The following is an 18,699-nucleotide window of genomic DNA, read 5'->3' on the forward strand; positions in this document are numbered from 1 at the left end:
CTTGCAGTGCCTGACATTTGCTTTAGGAATGTAGTGAAATTGAGTGGGGAGACTCAGGGCTTTTTACCAGGTCAGGTTCAGATCAGAACAAATCATAGCATCTGGTGTACTGTGACTAAGAATCAATCAAATTGTTCTGATGCATCTTCTGCTCCTTCATTTTATTTTTGAGTTATATGGGAGCGAGTTAATCTAGGATATATCCCTGCCATTATTAAAACTTGCTTCCTCTAGCTGGTTTGTAATTATATCATAGTAATGGCAAGTAAAGCAGACCATAGCAGACAGAAGAGAAAATATCAAACCAAATGACTGTAAATAACTACACTTACTCTGATTACTTTAAAGAGCAACAATTTTAGCATTTATACTGAAAAAACCCCCGGTGTATTAAGAGAACATTTAGGAGAAAATTTTATAGCTATAAGTACAGTTGTATCAGCAGTAGTAATGCCATCCAAGAAGTTTGCTATAAACTTGGAGAGATTTATGTAAACTCATTGGTGTTGATGAGAAGAAAAGTAATGAATAAACGCTTTCAATGCATGATGTGAAAGCTGCAAAGAATTTGCATTCTCAAAAAAAAATTAAAATTCTGACAACAGTTCTTGTCTTTTTCCTGGATAGGTACCCACTGCACCATTTCTTTGGTGAAGGCTATTCAGCAGTGGTGACATCTTCCAATCGGCCACTCTGCAGATTTTTACCTCTGGACTCCCAGCTGACACCCTGCCGGAGGCTAGAGCTACTGAGACAACTGGAATTGTGCCTGCTTTGGTCAAGGTTTTTGCTTTCATCGAGGAAAAAAAAAAAAAAAGAAAGATGAAGTTGGGCAAAGTGGAGTTTTGCCATTTTCTTCAGATACTAGCTCTTTTCCTGTGTCTTTCTGGGATGAATCAAGCAGAGATCACAAGGTCCAGGTCAAAGCCCTATTTTCAATCAGGGAGGACGAGAACCAAACGCAGCTGGGTGTGGAATCAGTTCTTTGTGCTGGAAGAATACATGGGTACAGACCCACTCTATGTAGGAAAGGTAGGGGATTTAAATAAACTTTGGAGGGTGCAGATGCTTGCTTTTTGATGTATTTATATGATGCAATCTAAAAATTGTAATTCTGTTAGCCCAGAACAGCAACACATTGCATTCTCGTAAGAATGCAAGGTTCCTGTTGCAATTTTCTTTAAGAGCTCTACATATTAGCACTGCTTGTTTAACAGAGTACAGCAATGAAAGTGTTTCGACACCATTGATAGGAAGAAAATATTTATTACTTATACTAGGTTTTAAAACAGGAACATAATGATGAGTATTCTTTTTTAAGAGTTAACAGCTAGTCCCAGAAAAGAAGTTCTGTATTATATTGTTTGCTCCCTAAAACTCAGCCCTACTGAAAGCAAGAGAGAAAGCATTAGGCGTCTGTGGGTGTGATGAGTGAAAAGGAGGGCACGTCTGCAATACTGCTTTTCTCTGACATTGCCTGGCTGGCAGATTGGCACCTTGGGGGCCTCGCTGTCCTCTGTGCACAGCACATCCTTGTGGCTTTACCTCGCCCCAGATGGGCATGGGTCCAGTAGAGAGCCAGCCCTTTTACATCCAGGCACCCCAAACGGTTCTTTCTGAGCGCCCGTCGCTGCACATGGAGCACACTGAGCACAGCTGTGAATCCGGGACTCAGCTCATTTACTGCCTTGTGCTAGTGGGTAATGCGCTGCCTTCAGCAATTATGCAGGGGAAAAAAAAGCCCACAAAACAAAACCCCCTCTTGTGTTTCTCTGTAACATTTATGTGTAATCATCTTATTGAAAGGAAAACCCATTTTCTCGGTAATATCAGAATCAATAAATAGAGTTTCTCATTAAAATACAGCAAATGCATAGAAAACAAGGGAGTGACAGCTTTTGGCACAACAGCACGCTTACAGAAAAAGAGATGAAGTAATCTGAAATCCACTGCTTCAAATATATGCCAGTGCAATGAATTTCAGCTTTCTTAATTCATCCTACTGAGACAAAACCTTGATGTTTGTGTTAATGCAGTTAAGCACTTAGAATTTAATCATGCCAACGGAATAATCAAGTTAAATAGGGAACTGCTTTCATGATTGCAGCTATCGTTGTGTTTAGGTGCTTTTCTGAATTGGGACTGGTACTTTGCATAATTGAACTCTTATGAAAGGTGTGCTAGAATCAGAAATGTCATCTTGTGGTGACATTACAGTGGTCTTGAAAGTTTTGGTAAAGTTTTACATTATGTAGCAGTATCCATTCTGATGCCACACAGCTGCTGGTTGCCTGTGTGGGTTTGGCTTTTAGGCAAATTTGTCCCCACATTGGAGTTTCTCTTGTGGCTCTGGAAATGGCCTATTTGGCATTCTTTCTTACTGATAAAAAAAGAAGTGTGGCTTGCAAATTTGAATTTCTCTCCTGGAAAAGAAGCATCTTGAAATACTTGAGTGAAGACTAGTTTTGAGCTGTAGTAATTCTCATATTCAGTCGATTGCTATATTATGGCCAAAAATGCTGTGGTAGTGCTGTAGTACATGATATTTGCATGCATGTGGTTATTTTTAGTTTCACAGTCTGCTCTTTCCCGTCCTTTGCAAGAGTCCTAGCATTCACAAGCAGATATCTTCCAAAACACAACCTTTTTTTTTTTCCCTGAAACATTCTGTGCCCAGCCTGCTTTTGTATCAGCAGTATGAATTGTTGGCTGAGGAATTTGTACCAGCAATCCATTTTGTAGGAAAAGCAGATAAGAATTTTCACTTACAAAAAGAAGCCCATCTTCCTGGAAACACAGTCCTTGCTGAGCATCTTGTAAGATAAGATGTGCCCAGTTCCTAACCTCCTCACTGTAGAGGCTTTTCACTGTGTGACTCCTGAGGTGCAATCATGACCGAGGCCATATTCCCTCACAGGGGAGCAAAAAGGTGAAGAAGTGAATTTCTTTCTGTGTCTTAACATATTATGTGTAGGGCCACTACAAGTGCGGCTGAAGTGAGCAGCAGTCACCTTCGTCCCCCTCTTCTCCTCTTAAAAACATTGTTGGTCTTGTTTCAAATCCTTTGCAGGCAGGTAGGAACAGAGAAAACAAAGATTTGGATAGGAAGGATGGATTTTTTTCCTCTTTTTTTCTTTTTTTCTTTTTTTTTTTTCCCTTGGTGAGGAAGCTGCAGCAAGCAAAAAGCTCTCATAACTCACTTTTCTCATCAAATGAAGTGGAAGCAGCAGCCAGACTCTGCAGAGTGCTCCGCTTCTGGGGAGGCCAGCCCTGCGCTGCCTTGCGTTCAGGATGCTTTGCAGGGTGCCAATCTAACTGCACGTCCAGGAAGAAGGGACCTTCCTCCAGCTTTTAAGGGCTGTGAGATAAAAAAGCTTCAGAAACACTCAAGCAAATGGAGCTGTAATGTGGAATGCTGTCTCCCTGCCACTATTCAATTTTACAAAGCCCTAGGCAATTCAAGTTGGAAGGCAGCATTTGGGGGATGTTAGGGTTACATGGCAAATCATTCGAGAGTTGTGAAATACCAATGTTAATTCCATGTTCAGCACTAGCTCTGTCCTCCTGGGTGTCTGCATGCTGACACTTTAATTACATGATCATGCAGAGTAAACCCTATTCCTTGTAAATAATGCAGTAGGATTCCTATTCACCTCTGTAAAACAAGTCCTTCCCTTAATTTTTCAGTGTTTTCATGTTTGTTTAACAAGGCTTCACATCTATACCTGAGGTTTACTGCAGCTTTCTTTCTTGATATCCTTTTTTCATTTTCCTAAATGCATATGTGTTTTTTTCTTGAGGCAGCAGGGCCTGTTCCTCATGTGACTCTGGAGAAACCTCTGGAGGAGTTCCATTAATTTCATTCTAATAGGAGTCAGAGGTGACAGAAGTTTGGTGCCTTTTTTTATTCCCCTCTTTTAAAATTTAGGTCCTTCCTCTCTATGATATGAATTTTAATAATCTTGGATGCAATTTTGAGCACTTCTTGGGAGGTGCTTAACATGTAATCAGATTGTGGACTGAACCATGTACAATTCTTTTCTGTCGGTCAGCGCAGCATATGTTATGTTCACTTGAAGGGTTGAAGCATTTAACTGTTTAAGGCATTAAAATTGTTTGGATAGGCGCTGTTCTCTTCCAGACATGCCATGTAGGAGGTGAGGCAGTTAACTGTGATGCTTATTGAGCTGGAAGCATAGCTGGCTTCTGTTTTCTGGAAAGTGTTTACTATTGCTTGGTAATATGTTTTTGTAAAATGCCTTACTCTGTATTTTCCTTGTAAATTATGGTAATGGAATCCATTTGGAAAAAAAAATAGTATAGAGCAGTTTTAAATGATTTGAAACATAAACACCTAAAATTAGGAAAATTTTTGTTGAATGTGCTATTATGTTGAATATTTGAAAAGTTGCATACGGTCTTGTAATTGAAGTTTCCATGGGTACACATTGGCAAAAAGGGGTACAGTAAAAGTAGAACTTGAACATTTTGTTGGTACTTTTTTTGTTTTGTTACATAACTATCAGACGTCCAGGGTTTGGGGTTTTTTTAGTCTGATAGGTTGGGGTTTTTTAAATTATTATTTGTTTTAATCTGTCTTCTGCTGCAAGAGTGTCAGTCTCATCAAAAGCCTTATAATGACACAAAATCTCTGCCAGTAATAATTTCATTTTTCTTATTAAAATGTTTTAAAAAAACCCAAACAAAAGAAGCTACAAACAAACCTGAAGAAGGGAAACAGATCTTTGAACTCCATGTGAGATGCTGATTGATAGCTGGCTTCACTGTTTTCTTTAGGATCCAAACCATCTCTCCTTTTCCAATGGCTCTAAATTTAGGTATAGTTACAGGGCAGTTTCAAGCTTTTTGCTGAGTTGAACTCTTCCCTTGAGATCTCACTAACATATGAAGGACTGAAAATAAAAACCAGAGGCTTTTGACCGAGCACAAACCCAATAAATTATTATGTAACTTTGAGAGGCTCATTAGTAATTCTCAAAAATAATTCTTTGAACTCATAAGATTCCCTGAGTGTTGTTTTTTATTTATAATGTAAGAGAAAGTAAAGCAAAAGTCCTAACCTGTATTTTTTAGATTGTAAAATCAAGAAAAATGGCTAAATGAGTGAATTAAGAGCCTATAGTTTCCTAGATCTCACAGTCATTGCCTTCCAACACAATTTCACCTGCCTTGTCTGACTATTTTATGGTAAATAAACCTGTTGGATTCAATTTTCAAACATGGGCAAAAGTGCATAAAAGCTAATATTTGCATTATTATTTCCTGGAGTAGTACAGAATGAGGTGCATGTGAAAAGAGAAATGAAGTTAAGCTTTTCCTGAAAAAATTATGTCATTTAAGAGAGTTTGCAGATTCTAAAAGTTTTAAGAGAACTTACAGGAAGGATGGATTTTTAAAGCACCGATATAACAAGTTTATGTTATTATTAGCATAGAGAGTGGGTAGGTTTTTTCCAGTCTCCTCATTTTGGAGGGAAGGAGGCTGGATAGGGGAGGATACTGCTTTGTTTTTCAAAGGTGTTGGTGAATATTTCAATAAGGTGACAGACTTACTCACATACTATATTTATCTGTGGTGTGACCTTGTCTCAGGCCATACAGATGCAGTTAGCAGCGCTGCTCTTTTCATAGAATCATAGCCTGACAATTTCAGATGCGGCTGACGAATTTTGACTGAGTTGGATAATAAGTGTCTTTGCTAAAATACTTTAAGGCAGTGAGTACTGTGGCGGTGCTGGCCCCTCAGTCAAACTCAGACTGAACTGTGGGACTTTTACAGGCGTTTTGGGAAATGGAGAGGACATGGGGTGATATACCAAAGGCTAAATATAGGTAAAAAGGACTCACTTGCACATAGTGAAGAAGGAGGTTAGTCAGGTGCAATTCCCTGGAGGGATCTGACCCTCCTGCTGCTTCTAGAGGCACCCATAGGGACTAGGGCTCTGTGCTCAGCTTCAGTCTGTGTTTTTTTCCCTCCAAGCATCCTGTGCAAGGTAAATATTCATGTCTGCTCTGCAAGTAAGCTCCTGGCTGAGAGTACCCACAGCTCTGCAGATTTTTGTTCATTTTCCAGCCCAAGAAGTTTAGGAAACCATTCAGACACACTGAACTCAGACCAACTATTTTTCATCTTTGTGGCCTCTGTGTGGAAAGCAGACAGCATAATAACTCAGAAAGAAACTTCCCCTTTGTTGTATTTTTTCCTCACTTTCTATTTGTGTTATCTTTACTTTTATCATAATCTTTGAAGCACTGTTGTTTTATATACTCCCAGAAGGCCATTTATGGAAGGGAAAAAGAAAGTCTGCTGTATTTCTGATATTCACCCATCTCAGGAACTCTTTACTTTTCTGTGCTATGAAAACTGATAACAGTTGACCTTTTAAGTAAAATGGGACATGCCATTCTTGCCAAGTATTTTCCTACTGCAAGTGCTGCAAATGGAATGAATGAATGAACAGCCAAAATAATTAAGTCCTGCTTACTTGCTTTATGTGTTGAATAGGTCCTGGGGAAGTGATGCTTCAGTTGTACTGCACATGTATGACTTTACTATCTCACCTTGTTCTGTCCAGTCCCAGTATCACACACTTTTCTTCCCTGGATAGCTCACTGGATAGTGGGCTTTGTGTGCTATTTCCATGCTATAATTTATGTGGATTACCCTGAATAACTGAGAAATGACTGACAATCCAAATGTTCTCTCCTTAGCATGCAGGGCTAAAGTGTCTCTGGGGAGAATGGTGAGATTAAGGCACACAGGAAGAATTATCCAAAAGGATAACCTAAAATCTGCTGCCTTTTCCTGGTTGATTTCATCAGCCTGAATAGCTACACTGCAATTTCTTCTCTCCCTCTTTACTGGAAGTCCTCTTCTCTCATAGCTGAATGGATACTAGAGAGGCTTTTATGCCAGGGACTTAAAGTGATGACAATTTCACAAGCCCAAGCACTAAAAGACAATTTGTATGTAATTTCATTATTAAAAGCAATAATAGAGTTGAGAGACTTATGGTTGGATACTGAACCAGAACATGTAGTTTTTGATCTCTTTCTATAATATAGAACATTGATCCTTAACATGTGCCATTACAGAAGAGGAAGGTTAGTGAAGGTGATGACAGCATCAGTAAATTAGGCAGCCCTCATGGCAATTTTTCGTTCAATGGCACAGCCATGCTATTTATGTAATCCTGTAATACCATTTCTGTATTTCAGCAGAATGAGAGGCTCTACCTGCAGTGCTCTGCTCTGGATGTCTTTTGGGTATTATTTAAAACTAAATTTTATGAGTCTCTGGCAAAATAGAAAAGCAACAGTAAAAGCTAATTTTGCAATTATATGTAGATGGGAGGCTCCTGTATGCTTGACTTTTTATCAGAAAATGCCTTATTTTCAGGAAAGAAAGAGATTTTAAGCTCTGATGTCAGTCAAGTTGATGCTGCTTCAGCTGACATTCCTTCTCCTTTTTGTCTTCAGAGATTGTACTTGGTCCCTTAGTTCTTCCTGCTGGCTGTCATCCAGCATCCAGTTTCATGTCCGTCCTCTTGTCTCACAGTTCTGTGTTAATGGCATTAGAAATACAGCACTGTAAAACTATGGCTATCAGGAACTGTGAGTATTTGCATTGTTCTAAGACTAAGGAAGTCTATTTATGAATTATTTTCTTATCTAAAATGCAAGTAAACACAACCCCTGCTCTGAAGCAGTGGTCTTATAAGACGAGGACTAATAGCAGACTAAAAAGCCATGACAGAATTCAGAGAACTACAGTGTCAATCAAAATCTGAAAATAGTTTGAAAACAGTGGGTCACTATCACTAGTGCTGTCTTCTACGAAGACAGAATATTTATTTTCTGAAAATGAGACTCATGCAACATTTTAAAATATTATGAACATATAATTGAGAGCTCTTTCCTGCCTTTACTTCCCAGTGTTTATAGATGACAAGTTTTTTGAAACTTTTAAGTGCAGAGCTGTTTAATATCTATGTTTGTACAAGGCTACATCTTCTTTCAGATGAGTAAAGATAAAGGATGTTTTCAAATTGCTTTCGAAATATCAGACTGCATATGCTTTATAGTTTTACATCTTGTAGCCCGCTGTCACACTACCTTTTTCATGTTGCCTTTTTTCACTTATACATCTTCTGTTAGCCATAAGCGTCTGTCTGCAGACTCATTGGGCATTCATTTCATGTATTAAGTATTTTCAATGTGTCACCATCCAAAAATGCTGCCAGGACTGTTGCTGCCTTGTCATAACTCTACTGCTAAATTTCTTCTTTGCTTCACATTTGTTTTTAAATATTATACTGCATTTCTTAATTTCCTGGCCCCTCTTTATTTTTTTTTCTTTTATTTCCCAATAATCACTTATGAAAACAGCACCTGTGTACATATGTCAATGTTTCAGTGCTAACTTTAGCCACTTAAAGGGAGAACCTGGGACAATATATTTAAGGATTCTGAAAAAAAATCAAGGAATGGTTCTTTGCATGAAATAAGCTAGCTTTTACATAAATACACTGATGATAAGTGCTGGAAATCTCTTCAGTATTATCTTATTATCTCAGCACTATGCATTTCCTTGGAAGAGATAGCTAAGCAAAGTGCTAACGGTGGAGCTGATGAGAGAAGAAAGATGTTAATACACTAAGTTGCCCAGTTCTTTTAGAATAACTACTAGCTACCTTATGCTACCAGCATCTTCTCTGTCACTTTTGCACTGGAAGAGATACTTACTGTCATGTAAATTAGAGACAAGTAGCTCTTAGAAAAGGCAGTGGAGTGTGTGCTCTAGAAGAACTCTAATTCTGTCCCAACTGTTCAAACCATGGTCATGGTATGAGTACCAGCCTATACCAAGAGCAGAAATCTGAGGATGTCATAATGCTTAATCTTTCATAACTTCAAGGTTATAAGGAGGAGAATTATCCAGTTAAAAATAGGCATGGGGGTTGTTCACTTGATATAAATAAATGTTGGGAACAGCTAGCTATAATTCATTTGAGCTCAATGTATAAATGGGAACCCTCTTAACCTTTCCAGGCAAGTGTAAACTTAGCCAATGAAGAAGCTCAATGGCAACAGATACTGATCAGCAAAATGAGTAAGCAGGTTCATAAAGTTGAAGAATATATTTAACATTATTTCTTGCAGATGTTCTTGAAAAAAAAATACCACCATTAACATTTCTGTCAGTGTAAAAATATTTGGTGATGTTGCAGCCCTGTGCTGCTGCAAAAGTAATATTGTTATTTGTGTAGGTGTAAGGCACAGTGTATGGTAGTAGCACACTACAAGTCGTAAACATAGCAAAGAATAAGCCTTATTTTTTCTTCCAGATAAATAGGAATGCCAAGAGAGATATAGCTCTTCTGCATACAGTAGTTCATGCGCCATTACTCATGTACCAGGAAACACAAAATATGCCTTACTGACTTGGTCTCAAGCTGTCTTTCCCTGAGTCCTCCCCTGGGAGAAGAAGCTAATTCTAAACATTCAAAAAGAAGGCGAAAAGTTTTTTAATATGTTCTGATTATTAAATTATGCTGTTCATAGAGTAACTGAAAATTTAGTCCAGAATCTTCAGATCAGTTTTATGCACCCTTGGAGACCGTTTGAGAGTATTAATGTTGCAATACAAATATCTGGCCATTTCATAATTGAATTTTTAACTGATATTTTCTTCTCTAGGTTAGTGAAAGAGGAATACTGAGGATTGACTTGCAGCATATATGAACATATTCCACATTTTGAGACTGAAGAAATAGTGGCTTCCATTTGTATAGTACTCTAACGCTCCTAAAGCGCCAAAGGGATGCGTTGTGGCATTGTGTGTGGGTGAAAAGGTATATGCTAAGAACAACTAAGGACACTCTTACATAATATTCTACCTGCAACAGAAAATTCTTATGCCCTCTCTGAGTAGAAAGAAAGAAATATAATGTCATTTTCTAGGTGATGTAAGTTTTTTCTGCATGAATTCCACAAAACATTGCCAGAGTCATACCGTTTCATTTAGTTTTTCTGTTTCTGTAAATCTTGAGAAATTACCTTAAGGATTAACAAGACATAACATTCTGTTGCTGTGGAATATGTGTGAGAAGAATTGAACCCAAAAAGTTATTTTTCATTTGAAATGCTTCCAAAATATGGAAAATCTGGTAGTTGGATTGTACATGTGTAAGGATGATAAGCTGCTTAAACACTTCATACTGAGGTACCAAATTGTTACCCTGCTGACTAGGCAATCAGGCAATTCATTTTCCTTACAAGGTAGGCAGGTGCTGTATTACGTGAATTTTAGCTTGTTATCCTGTAACAATGAAAAGTTTCCAGACACAGCTGGGAAAAGCAGATGGTCATTTCTTAAGTTTCCATAATCATGGTATAAACGTAATGCCATAAATTAGCAAAATACTTAACTTGTCTTCCTTACACATTCTATACACATTAAATGGGCAGAGCAGGTATTTGGAAAAGTGCTTGGCATGTTTTTCTGTTTCTTTTTTAACTGGCAGGGCTGTAATTCTACATAGTCTACATATTATAAACCGTTTCAATAATTCCACTTGCTCCTGGATGTTCATAATCTTCATGTATTTCTAGACTGTTATCCTTCCCACCATCTTCCCCCCTTTAGCACTTAGCTGCTGCTTAGCCAAGCAATACTTTTAAAAGGTTTTCCTTTTGAGTCAACACTGTAGTCTTGTGTTCATCCATACTGCTCTTTCTTTCATGCCCTCCTTTTTTTGAATATCTTCTTGACAGTGAAAAGCTGTGAGCAAAAGTACACTATTGTTGCTTCATCTAAACAGGAAATAAGCCAAGCGAAACTATTGCTTCCTTTCTCATTGTAAGATTCAAATTGCACTATTCATGTTTGTCTCTTTCTTTGCAAATTCATGCCCACTACCATGCTGAGAATCTTAAAGACTTATTGCCTTTCTGGTTTTTTTTTTAATCTTTATGCTGAATCAAGCATACTTCTGAGCGAGTATCAGTCCCAAAACAATGGAAATAATAGTTGTTTGAAAAGTTCCCATTTGTTTGACTGACAAACCAAGTGAAGCCATGTCAAACAAGATTTTATGGTGCAAACATTCAGAAATTAGAATGATAGCACTGATGAAGCTTATACACAAATGTGTATATTTGTCTAGGAAGCAATGGAGGGACCTCACATTGAGAAATAGTTCCTGCTTATACAGACACATTTATTTAATTCAGATTTATCTTAAGATTCAAGGAAAATGTAAAAATTCTAGCCTGTATTGGTTTTAGTTCAGGGGAACAGAGATTGAAAAAGTTAAAGAGAAGAATAAGTTTGCCAAAGAGTAATGTGAGACAGGAAGGGACACAATGAAGCATTTTGCTTTGTTTTTATCACTCTGGAGCCTGATGTAAAACTGAAATCAATGAGAGAATAAATTTAGATTAAGGTGTAACAATCTAATCACAGAATGGTTAGGGTTGGGAGAGAGCACAGTGGGTTGTCTGGTCCAACTTCCCTGATCAAGCAGGGTCATCCCAGAGCACGTGGCATAGTATTGTGTTCAGACGGCTCTTGAATATTTTCGGTGAGGGAGACTCCACAACTTCTGTGGGTAGCCCGTTTCAGTATGTGGTCACCTGCACAATAAAAACATTCTTCCTTGTGTTCAGGTGGACCTTTCTGTGCATCAGTCTCTGCCTGCTGCGCCTTGTTCTATTGGTGAAGAGTCTGGCTCCATCTTCTTGGCATCTCTATTCAGAATCTTATAGACATTGGTGAGGACCCCTTTCAGTTGTCTCTTCTTGAGGCTGAACAGGCTCAGCACTCTCAGCCAGTCCTTGTAAGAAAGAAGCTCCAGTCCCCATGGCATCTTTGTTGCCTTCTCTTTGACCTGTTTCAGGAGCTCCATGGAGCTCCAGGAGCTCTGTCTTGTACAGAGGAGTCCAGAATTGGACCCAGCACTCCCATGTGACTCACCTGGGCTAAGTAGAGGGGCAGGATCACTTTCCTTGACCTGCTGGCAATGCTCTTCCTAATGCACCCCAGGATCCCACTGGCTGTCTTGGCCACAAGAACGCACTGGCCCATGGACATTTTGTTGTCTACCAGGACCCCCGGTTCCTTCTCCAAAGAGCTGCCTTCCCGCAGGTGAACCTCTGTCTGTCCTGGTACATGGGGTTATTCTTTCCCAGGGACAGGGCCCTGCACTTGCCTTTGTTGAATTGCAGACAGTTCCTCTTTGTTAATCTCTCCCCCCTGTTGAGGTCCCTCAGAAGGGCTGCCCAACTTTCTGGGATATCAGCCAGTCCTCCTGGCATTGTGCTGTCAGGGAACTTATTGAGGAGACATCTAACCCTCCATCCAAGCCATTGATCAATAAGTTAAATACTGGGCGTAGTTTTGACCCTTGGGAGACACCACTAGTGACAGGCCTCCAACTGCACCCTGTGCCCTGACTGCAACCCTCTGGTTCAGCCAGTTCTCAGTCATCCTCACTGTGCACCCATCCAACCCACACTTCCTGAACTTGCCTATGAAGATGTGGAGAGAGACAGCACTGAAAACCTTGCTGAAGTCAAAGTAGAAAACATCTACTGCTCCCATCCCTCCAAGCAGTTTGCAGAAGGCAATCAGGTTGGTCCAGCGTGACTTACCATTGGTGAATCCATGCTGACTACTCCTGATCACCTTGTTGTCATCCACATGGATAGAGATGGTCTTTTGAATGAGGACTGAGGTGAGGATCACCTTAAGTGTAGGTGATTCCCTACACTTGTTTTCCCTATGCTTGATTCCCTTCCCTTGATTCCCTATGCTTGTTGCTAAAGAAGCATCTGTATGGATCACACATTGGTTTAGGTCACCTCAATCCATGCCATGGGTTCCAGAAAGCAGAGGTGACTTGGTTATGTTAGCACAGATGAAAAAGGAGGGCAGTTAGCCAGAGATCCAGTAACATACAGGTTTTAGAAATATATAGGGGAGCAGGTCTGTTAACAGATGTATTTGAAAGAGGCAAAAAAGGTAAGTTCATTTTTAATCAAAAGAGGAAAATGTCATGTGCAGCAAGGTAATCTGCGATACAAGACATCAAAAGCAAATATCATCAAGACAAAACCTAGTAGAACAAGTTTTTATGCTTCTTTAATGAGACTAAGGAAGCAATGAATAGAAAATGAAAGACGTAAATATTTCTTATAAAACATTACTGGAGAGAGCTAGAGAATTCGGAATTTCTTCAAAAAAAGCCTAAAACATGAACAGCAGAGTGCCAAACAGTGGAGGACAAGACAGAAGAGCATGCTATACAGAGAGGTTCCAAGAATTACTGGGTCAAGATAAAGCATGGATAAGTAAAAAACAACATGAAGATGTGGAGTCCAAGCAAGTCTGAGCTCTCAGCAGACGGATGGAAGGATACAAATATGGTCACCTGTCAGGGAAGTAACTGGACCATGTCCAGACTGTTTACAAATTAAGAGCCAAAAATCAAAATGATGAGTTCTCTGGTCTACCATTTCAGAAGGCAGCTCTCACCTCACAAAGCAATTTTTTCTTGTGTGCTAAAGGGATGGAAATAATGACATCCATAGTTTTCAGAACTTTAGTAGACACCTTTCCTTCTAGACTGGTATTTTGACATTGATCATTTCACGTAACTATATTTCCTCCCATCTGTTTGCAGGCTGCATGACAATTTTTTCATGCAGACTAATTTCAATGTCCTGTCAAAATTAGATGCTGTTCCATACTATCTAAGTCACAGCATCACATTGAACAATTTCCATTCATCTCTTATTTTAGTAAGCAGAGATGGGTAGACAATGATGGTCCATTCTGCTAGTCTGATGACAAAGTCATCTTTCTGGATTTTTGGTTTTTTGGCAATTTTACTTCTAGTAGCACAAAGTGAAGTCAGTGACTGCTTTATGTGTGGGATGATACAGACTGAGGGCCCAGGTGCTTTGTCAGGCTTCCAAAATACCTGCCAAGCAGAAAATGAGACTGTGAGGAAGATGGAAAGATTAAGACGTCCACCCTGATGACAGATCCTTCTGATTTAAAAATATAAGGGTCTCTATCTGTATACCATATCAAAAGGGAAGATATTTACCTTTGCTTCTGAAATGTCATCATATGTGTTTTAGGCAGTGGCTAGTCTTCCAGTTCTGATTCTTTGATGCATGCTTTGTATTGTACTTAAAATGCAAATATCTTTTTGGAACACAGTTTGAGGCTTTAGCAGCATGTGGTAACAATTTTTGTCTCAGATTATATTTTTTGGAAAATTAATTTGTAAAATAATTAGGAGGAAAGAAGGGAGACATACTGCACATTCACCTTCAAGGTTAGAAGAGTTAAATTTATTAGAGTGAGCAAAAAGTTCTGCAATATCACAAATTTTCCTGGAATCAAATATTCCTGTATCTGTAAATAACCTTTACTGATAAGAGAACTTCAGCAGAAATTGTATGTGTGACACTGTAGAGAGTCATGGAGTGAAACCAGATGCTTTTTCTTCCATATTAACTTGAATCTGGTGAAAATATGGATACAACTGAGGATGAGCAGTACATTCAGTGTGTGCTCAAAATCAAAGTGCATCTTTGGTTTGCAACAGAACTAGTGCAATAAGATAAGGTAGATTTTCTTAAACATTAAGGTACTATTTAATAATGTTTGGCAGAGGATAACATTACTTTATGCCTTGTAAGGCAAGGTAAGTTTTTCTTTATATATTTCTGAAGTTGTATGTCTCAGTAATCAATAGGCCCTCCCTGATGTTTTCCTGTAAGTTTGGGCTTAACAAAAGCATTTAATGCTGTTAAATTTTTATCTCAGTATTTAAATACCTTCAGGGTGGAATGTCAGAAGAAGCAGTAGGTTGTCACATGGCAAAGGCAGCTCAGGGCCCTGAGCCTTCACATTGGCTTGGAAACTCATACAAACAATATGATGGTTTAATATGTGTCTGATGGTTTATAGACTAGCAGAAAATTTGCTTTTAAAAGAGACTGCATAAAATTATACTGTAGTACTCAGTAGATGAATTCTATGTGGGAGTTACACCTGCCTGTTCCAGTGATAATTTTTTTCCCCACTTATTATTGCCATTAGTCCTGCTGAGCTAACACAGCTGTGAGACAGCAAACTGAGTGTGATCCACAGACTTATTTGTTATGTTCCACTGACTTACACCTGCAAAATCCTGTTGTAAGCTACGGGGCCTTACATTTTTAAAATTAGAACAGAATCTGAAGATAGCAGGGCCTTTACTTGCTTTTGTAACCAGGGGAAAGATTCAACCAAGACTGCAATATGAACAGCTTGCATATGACCTGTCCCCTGAGTCTGAAATGCAAGACAAAGAAAGGAAGGAATTGCTGGTTTTATGCTATTACTTTTTACCATGCTGCATACTAATAGAAGGTCTGTTTACTGTCCTAATGCATTTTTTAATATTTGAATTGGCTTGGTTGGTTAATTCATTTTTTTTTTTCAGTTAATATTGAATTCACTAGATTTGCTGCTGAACTACCATCCTTTCACTTGTACCACTATTTTTGTGTATCTATGGACACAAAAGCTTGGTTTTATAAGTGAATGGGCATGCCTTACCTTTGAGAAAAATTATTACAGAATTTAATCGAGTGTTCTAGTTCCTTTGGTCTCTTATATATACACCAGTTTTACCTTCCAGTCTTCCACAAGTTTTAAAAGTAGCTGCAGAGCAAACTGAAGGGTATTCCTTATCTTGAGCTGTCATGAACACTGACCACCGGTGATTGATGACTTCTGTAAACAACATGTTTTAGAGTTTCTCAGTATTCTTCACTGAAAACAAATTTTAAAAATCTCTGAACAATCTGTTTGCCTTCTCATGAATTTTATTGGGCAAATACAAATAGAGATAAATGGAGAGAAAAAAAGTGGAAGAAGTGATTAAAAGGATATAGGAAAAAAATATGCCAGCCACAAACTCCCAGAAGAGCAGGGATAGTATTGGACAATGAATTCAAGAGATTGGAATATGTGGTAAGAGTGTGGCTGAAGAAACACAGCACAGTTTGAACTTGTGCATAAGCTAGAGACAGGTGGAGAATATAGATTCTGTCAGTGAATCACTAGTGAGATTAGGAAGTAGAACTTTCTGTCAACTTCAGAAAAGTATGATTTTAGTGATTTGAAGTGTGTAAACACTTCATTAATTTGACTAACCTGCTTGTGACTTTTCTTTGCTGAAGCTCTTATTTGTGCTATTTTCACAAGGTAACTTTCAGCTATTTGTGAACAACACAACTATTTACTAAAATGCCATTATTTTTATATGACAACTTGTGCAGTTTTGAAGGGAAAATGTATGGCAAAATAACATAAGATTTTCATGTGCAAAAGCAATTATTATTTTAAAAATATTTACTGAAAATAACTTTTTCCTTTTAACACATGTATAAGTTTGGCATTATCTATTAGTGTACATGGCTCAGAGGCCAATGAATAGGGATGTATTTTTTTTCCCCTAAAACTACAGGATCCTCAATTAATAGAAATTGTACCTTTCTTTCAGTGCACAGAGCTGTGCTGATTTACACCAAGCATTATAGAACTTCCCTAAGGAGACTTCCTTAAATGAAATGATCATTTTAATGGAGCACACAGAAGGTATGAGACAAGAGTGGAAATGCCTTGAGTATAAAGTTCTGAACATTACAATTGGTGACAGAAGGCCTATCAATGAGACAGTAATCCTATAAAAATAGAGAAAGATCAGATTGTTTGTTGAATTAGACTTTCTTTAATATGGATGCATGCAAGGGAGCTGGAACCTTTGCATCTGTCTTGTATACAAAGTGATTAGATTGTGATCACTTATTCCAAGAGGATAGAAATGATACACAATTCTGCCAGGATGAGACATGCAAATTGGATCAATTAAGCTTTGAGAGTGCTCAGACAATCTGGTAGAGAAGTTCACATGCTGCGTCAAGTGAAACTTAGCAAAGATCAGCTCTGGATGCTGGGGGCAAGTATTACAGTGACTTTAATCTCTAAGAGTAATTAATTGTTTTCAGATTTAGTTATAAAATGGATCAGATACAATAATGAAACAATCAGATACTAGAGTGAAAGATCCCTTATGGAGATGTTTGATGGTACACCAGGAGTATGAGAGAGAAAATAGTAGCAGTCATTTGAGTTACAGTATTTAAGGTAGAGGCAAGCAAATTCAGATGACTGATCTTGTTTGCAGCTAACAGAATGCACAGTTCTAGTAACTCATGTACCTTCATGTTCACCACAATGTTTCAGAAGCAGGGAGTATTCTCTTAAGTAGATCACTGTGTGCAGTATTTTCATTGAACCAAAGCTCCCTCAGAAGGGGGTCAACAAGAAAATGATCATTAGGTAAGAGTGCTGTAATTTCAAAAGAGACCACATAAGAATTTGAATTATGTAACCTTTTAAATGTCCTTTATAGTGTCAAAAGGACATGTTGTTGTAGATAATCAGAGGGCTCTCTATGGAAATTGAAAATTCTCAATACATGTGAAATACTGGAAGCCTTAGAAATCAGTTCTGAAAGAAGACACTAAAATTTTCATAGAATCCAGATAGCTTACAGAATTAGAAACAGATCTACACAATTTGAATTTTAAGGTAGATTCAGCATGTATACGTGAGCAGTGTAAAATAACACCTTCCATTTCACTGTTTTCTCAAAATTTGTTTCAGTGGCACATACATTGACTGTATCACCAGCATTTAATGTCAATGAGTAAGAAATACAGTAAGAATATGTTATGGTGAAAACAGATGAAAAAATCTCAGCATCATCATTGTATATGGCAAATCTCATACCCTTGTTTGTCTGTTTTAAATACATGTGGAGTTCAATCTTACCTCATAAATATCTTCTCACATCATTTGAAATGGCAAGGTATAATGACTGCAGAGGAACTTGATGAGATTTTCTTAGTTAAATGCTTGTTGTAAACACCAGCATAGAAAAAGGCACTCAGAGAGCACTGTCTTTTACATTGGACTGTTAAAATCCTTCTAAGCTGGGAGGATTTACAATTAACCTAGTATTGTTCATGTTAAGGCAGTTTTTTATGGGTTTGAATAAGGCATTATCCTCCCTCTCAAATATTTTCTGAAAAAACAAGCAGAAAACCTGGGCATTAAAAGCATTTATTTCCCAGCCCTTAATCCTGTGGAGTTGAAATGCCTATCAAGATATGAATTACTATCTTGAGATCAGCCTGGTTATATCTGAAAATACTTGAAGGCCTGCGGTTTGAATGGTTTAGGAAAAAAAAAAAAAGCTAGGGAGAAATCAAACTTCTTAAAGTATCTATTCACAAAGGATCACTTTAAATGATCTGAACAGTTTCAAGCAGACTTTCAAGTGTCCATATTTACTGTGCATACTCTGCTTCAGCTTGTTCTGAATACTGAGCAGCTACAGTGTGAATTTATGTAAGGAAATCCCTTAATCTTTCAATGCTGCTTCTTATAATTAGGCATATGTGACACACATGTTCATTAAAGCAACCTTCCTCTTAGAGCAGGGGTTAAGGGGCTGTTTCAGAAAGATACTTAGACATATGCTTAGTACCAGTTTTCATGACTGTTAAGCAAGTCCTGACACAATCCACATGGGTAAGGATGATTTCC

At 38.2% G+C, this 18,699-nt stretch overlaps 1 protein-coding gene across 1 annotated transcript in view; it reads left to right on the forward strand.

Moving 5' to 3' along the window:
- Window positions 1–822: 822 nt before the first annotated feature.
- The window catches only part of CDH7 (cadherin 7), a gene marked incomplete at both ends in the record, with an annotated part of 71,235 nt that continues 53,358 nt past the window's right edge, over window positions 823–18,699 (forward strand). The window contains one exon of the mRNA XM_084202594.1: window positions 823–1,032. Within this exon, the coding sequence (XP_084058720.1) occupies window positions 823–1,032 (210 nt within the window). The remainder of the gene's footprint in view (window positions 1,033–18,699) is intronic.

This window comes from Fringilla coelebs (genome assembly GCF_963513975.1).
Source record: "Fringilla coelebs genome assembly, chromosome: 1".
NCBI lineage: Eukaryota > Metazoa > Chordata > Aves > Passeriformes > Fringillidae > Fringilla > Fringilla coelebs.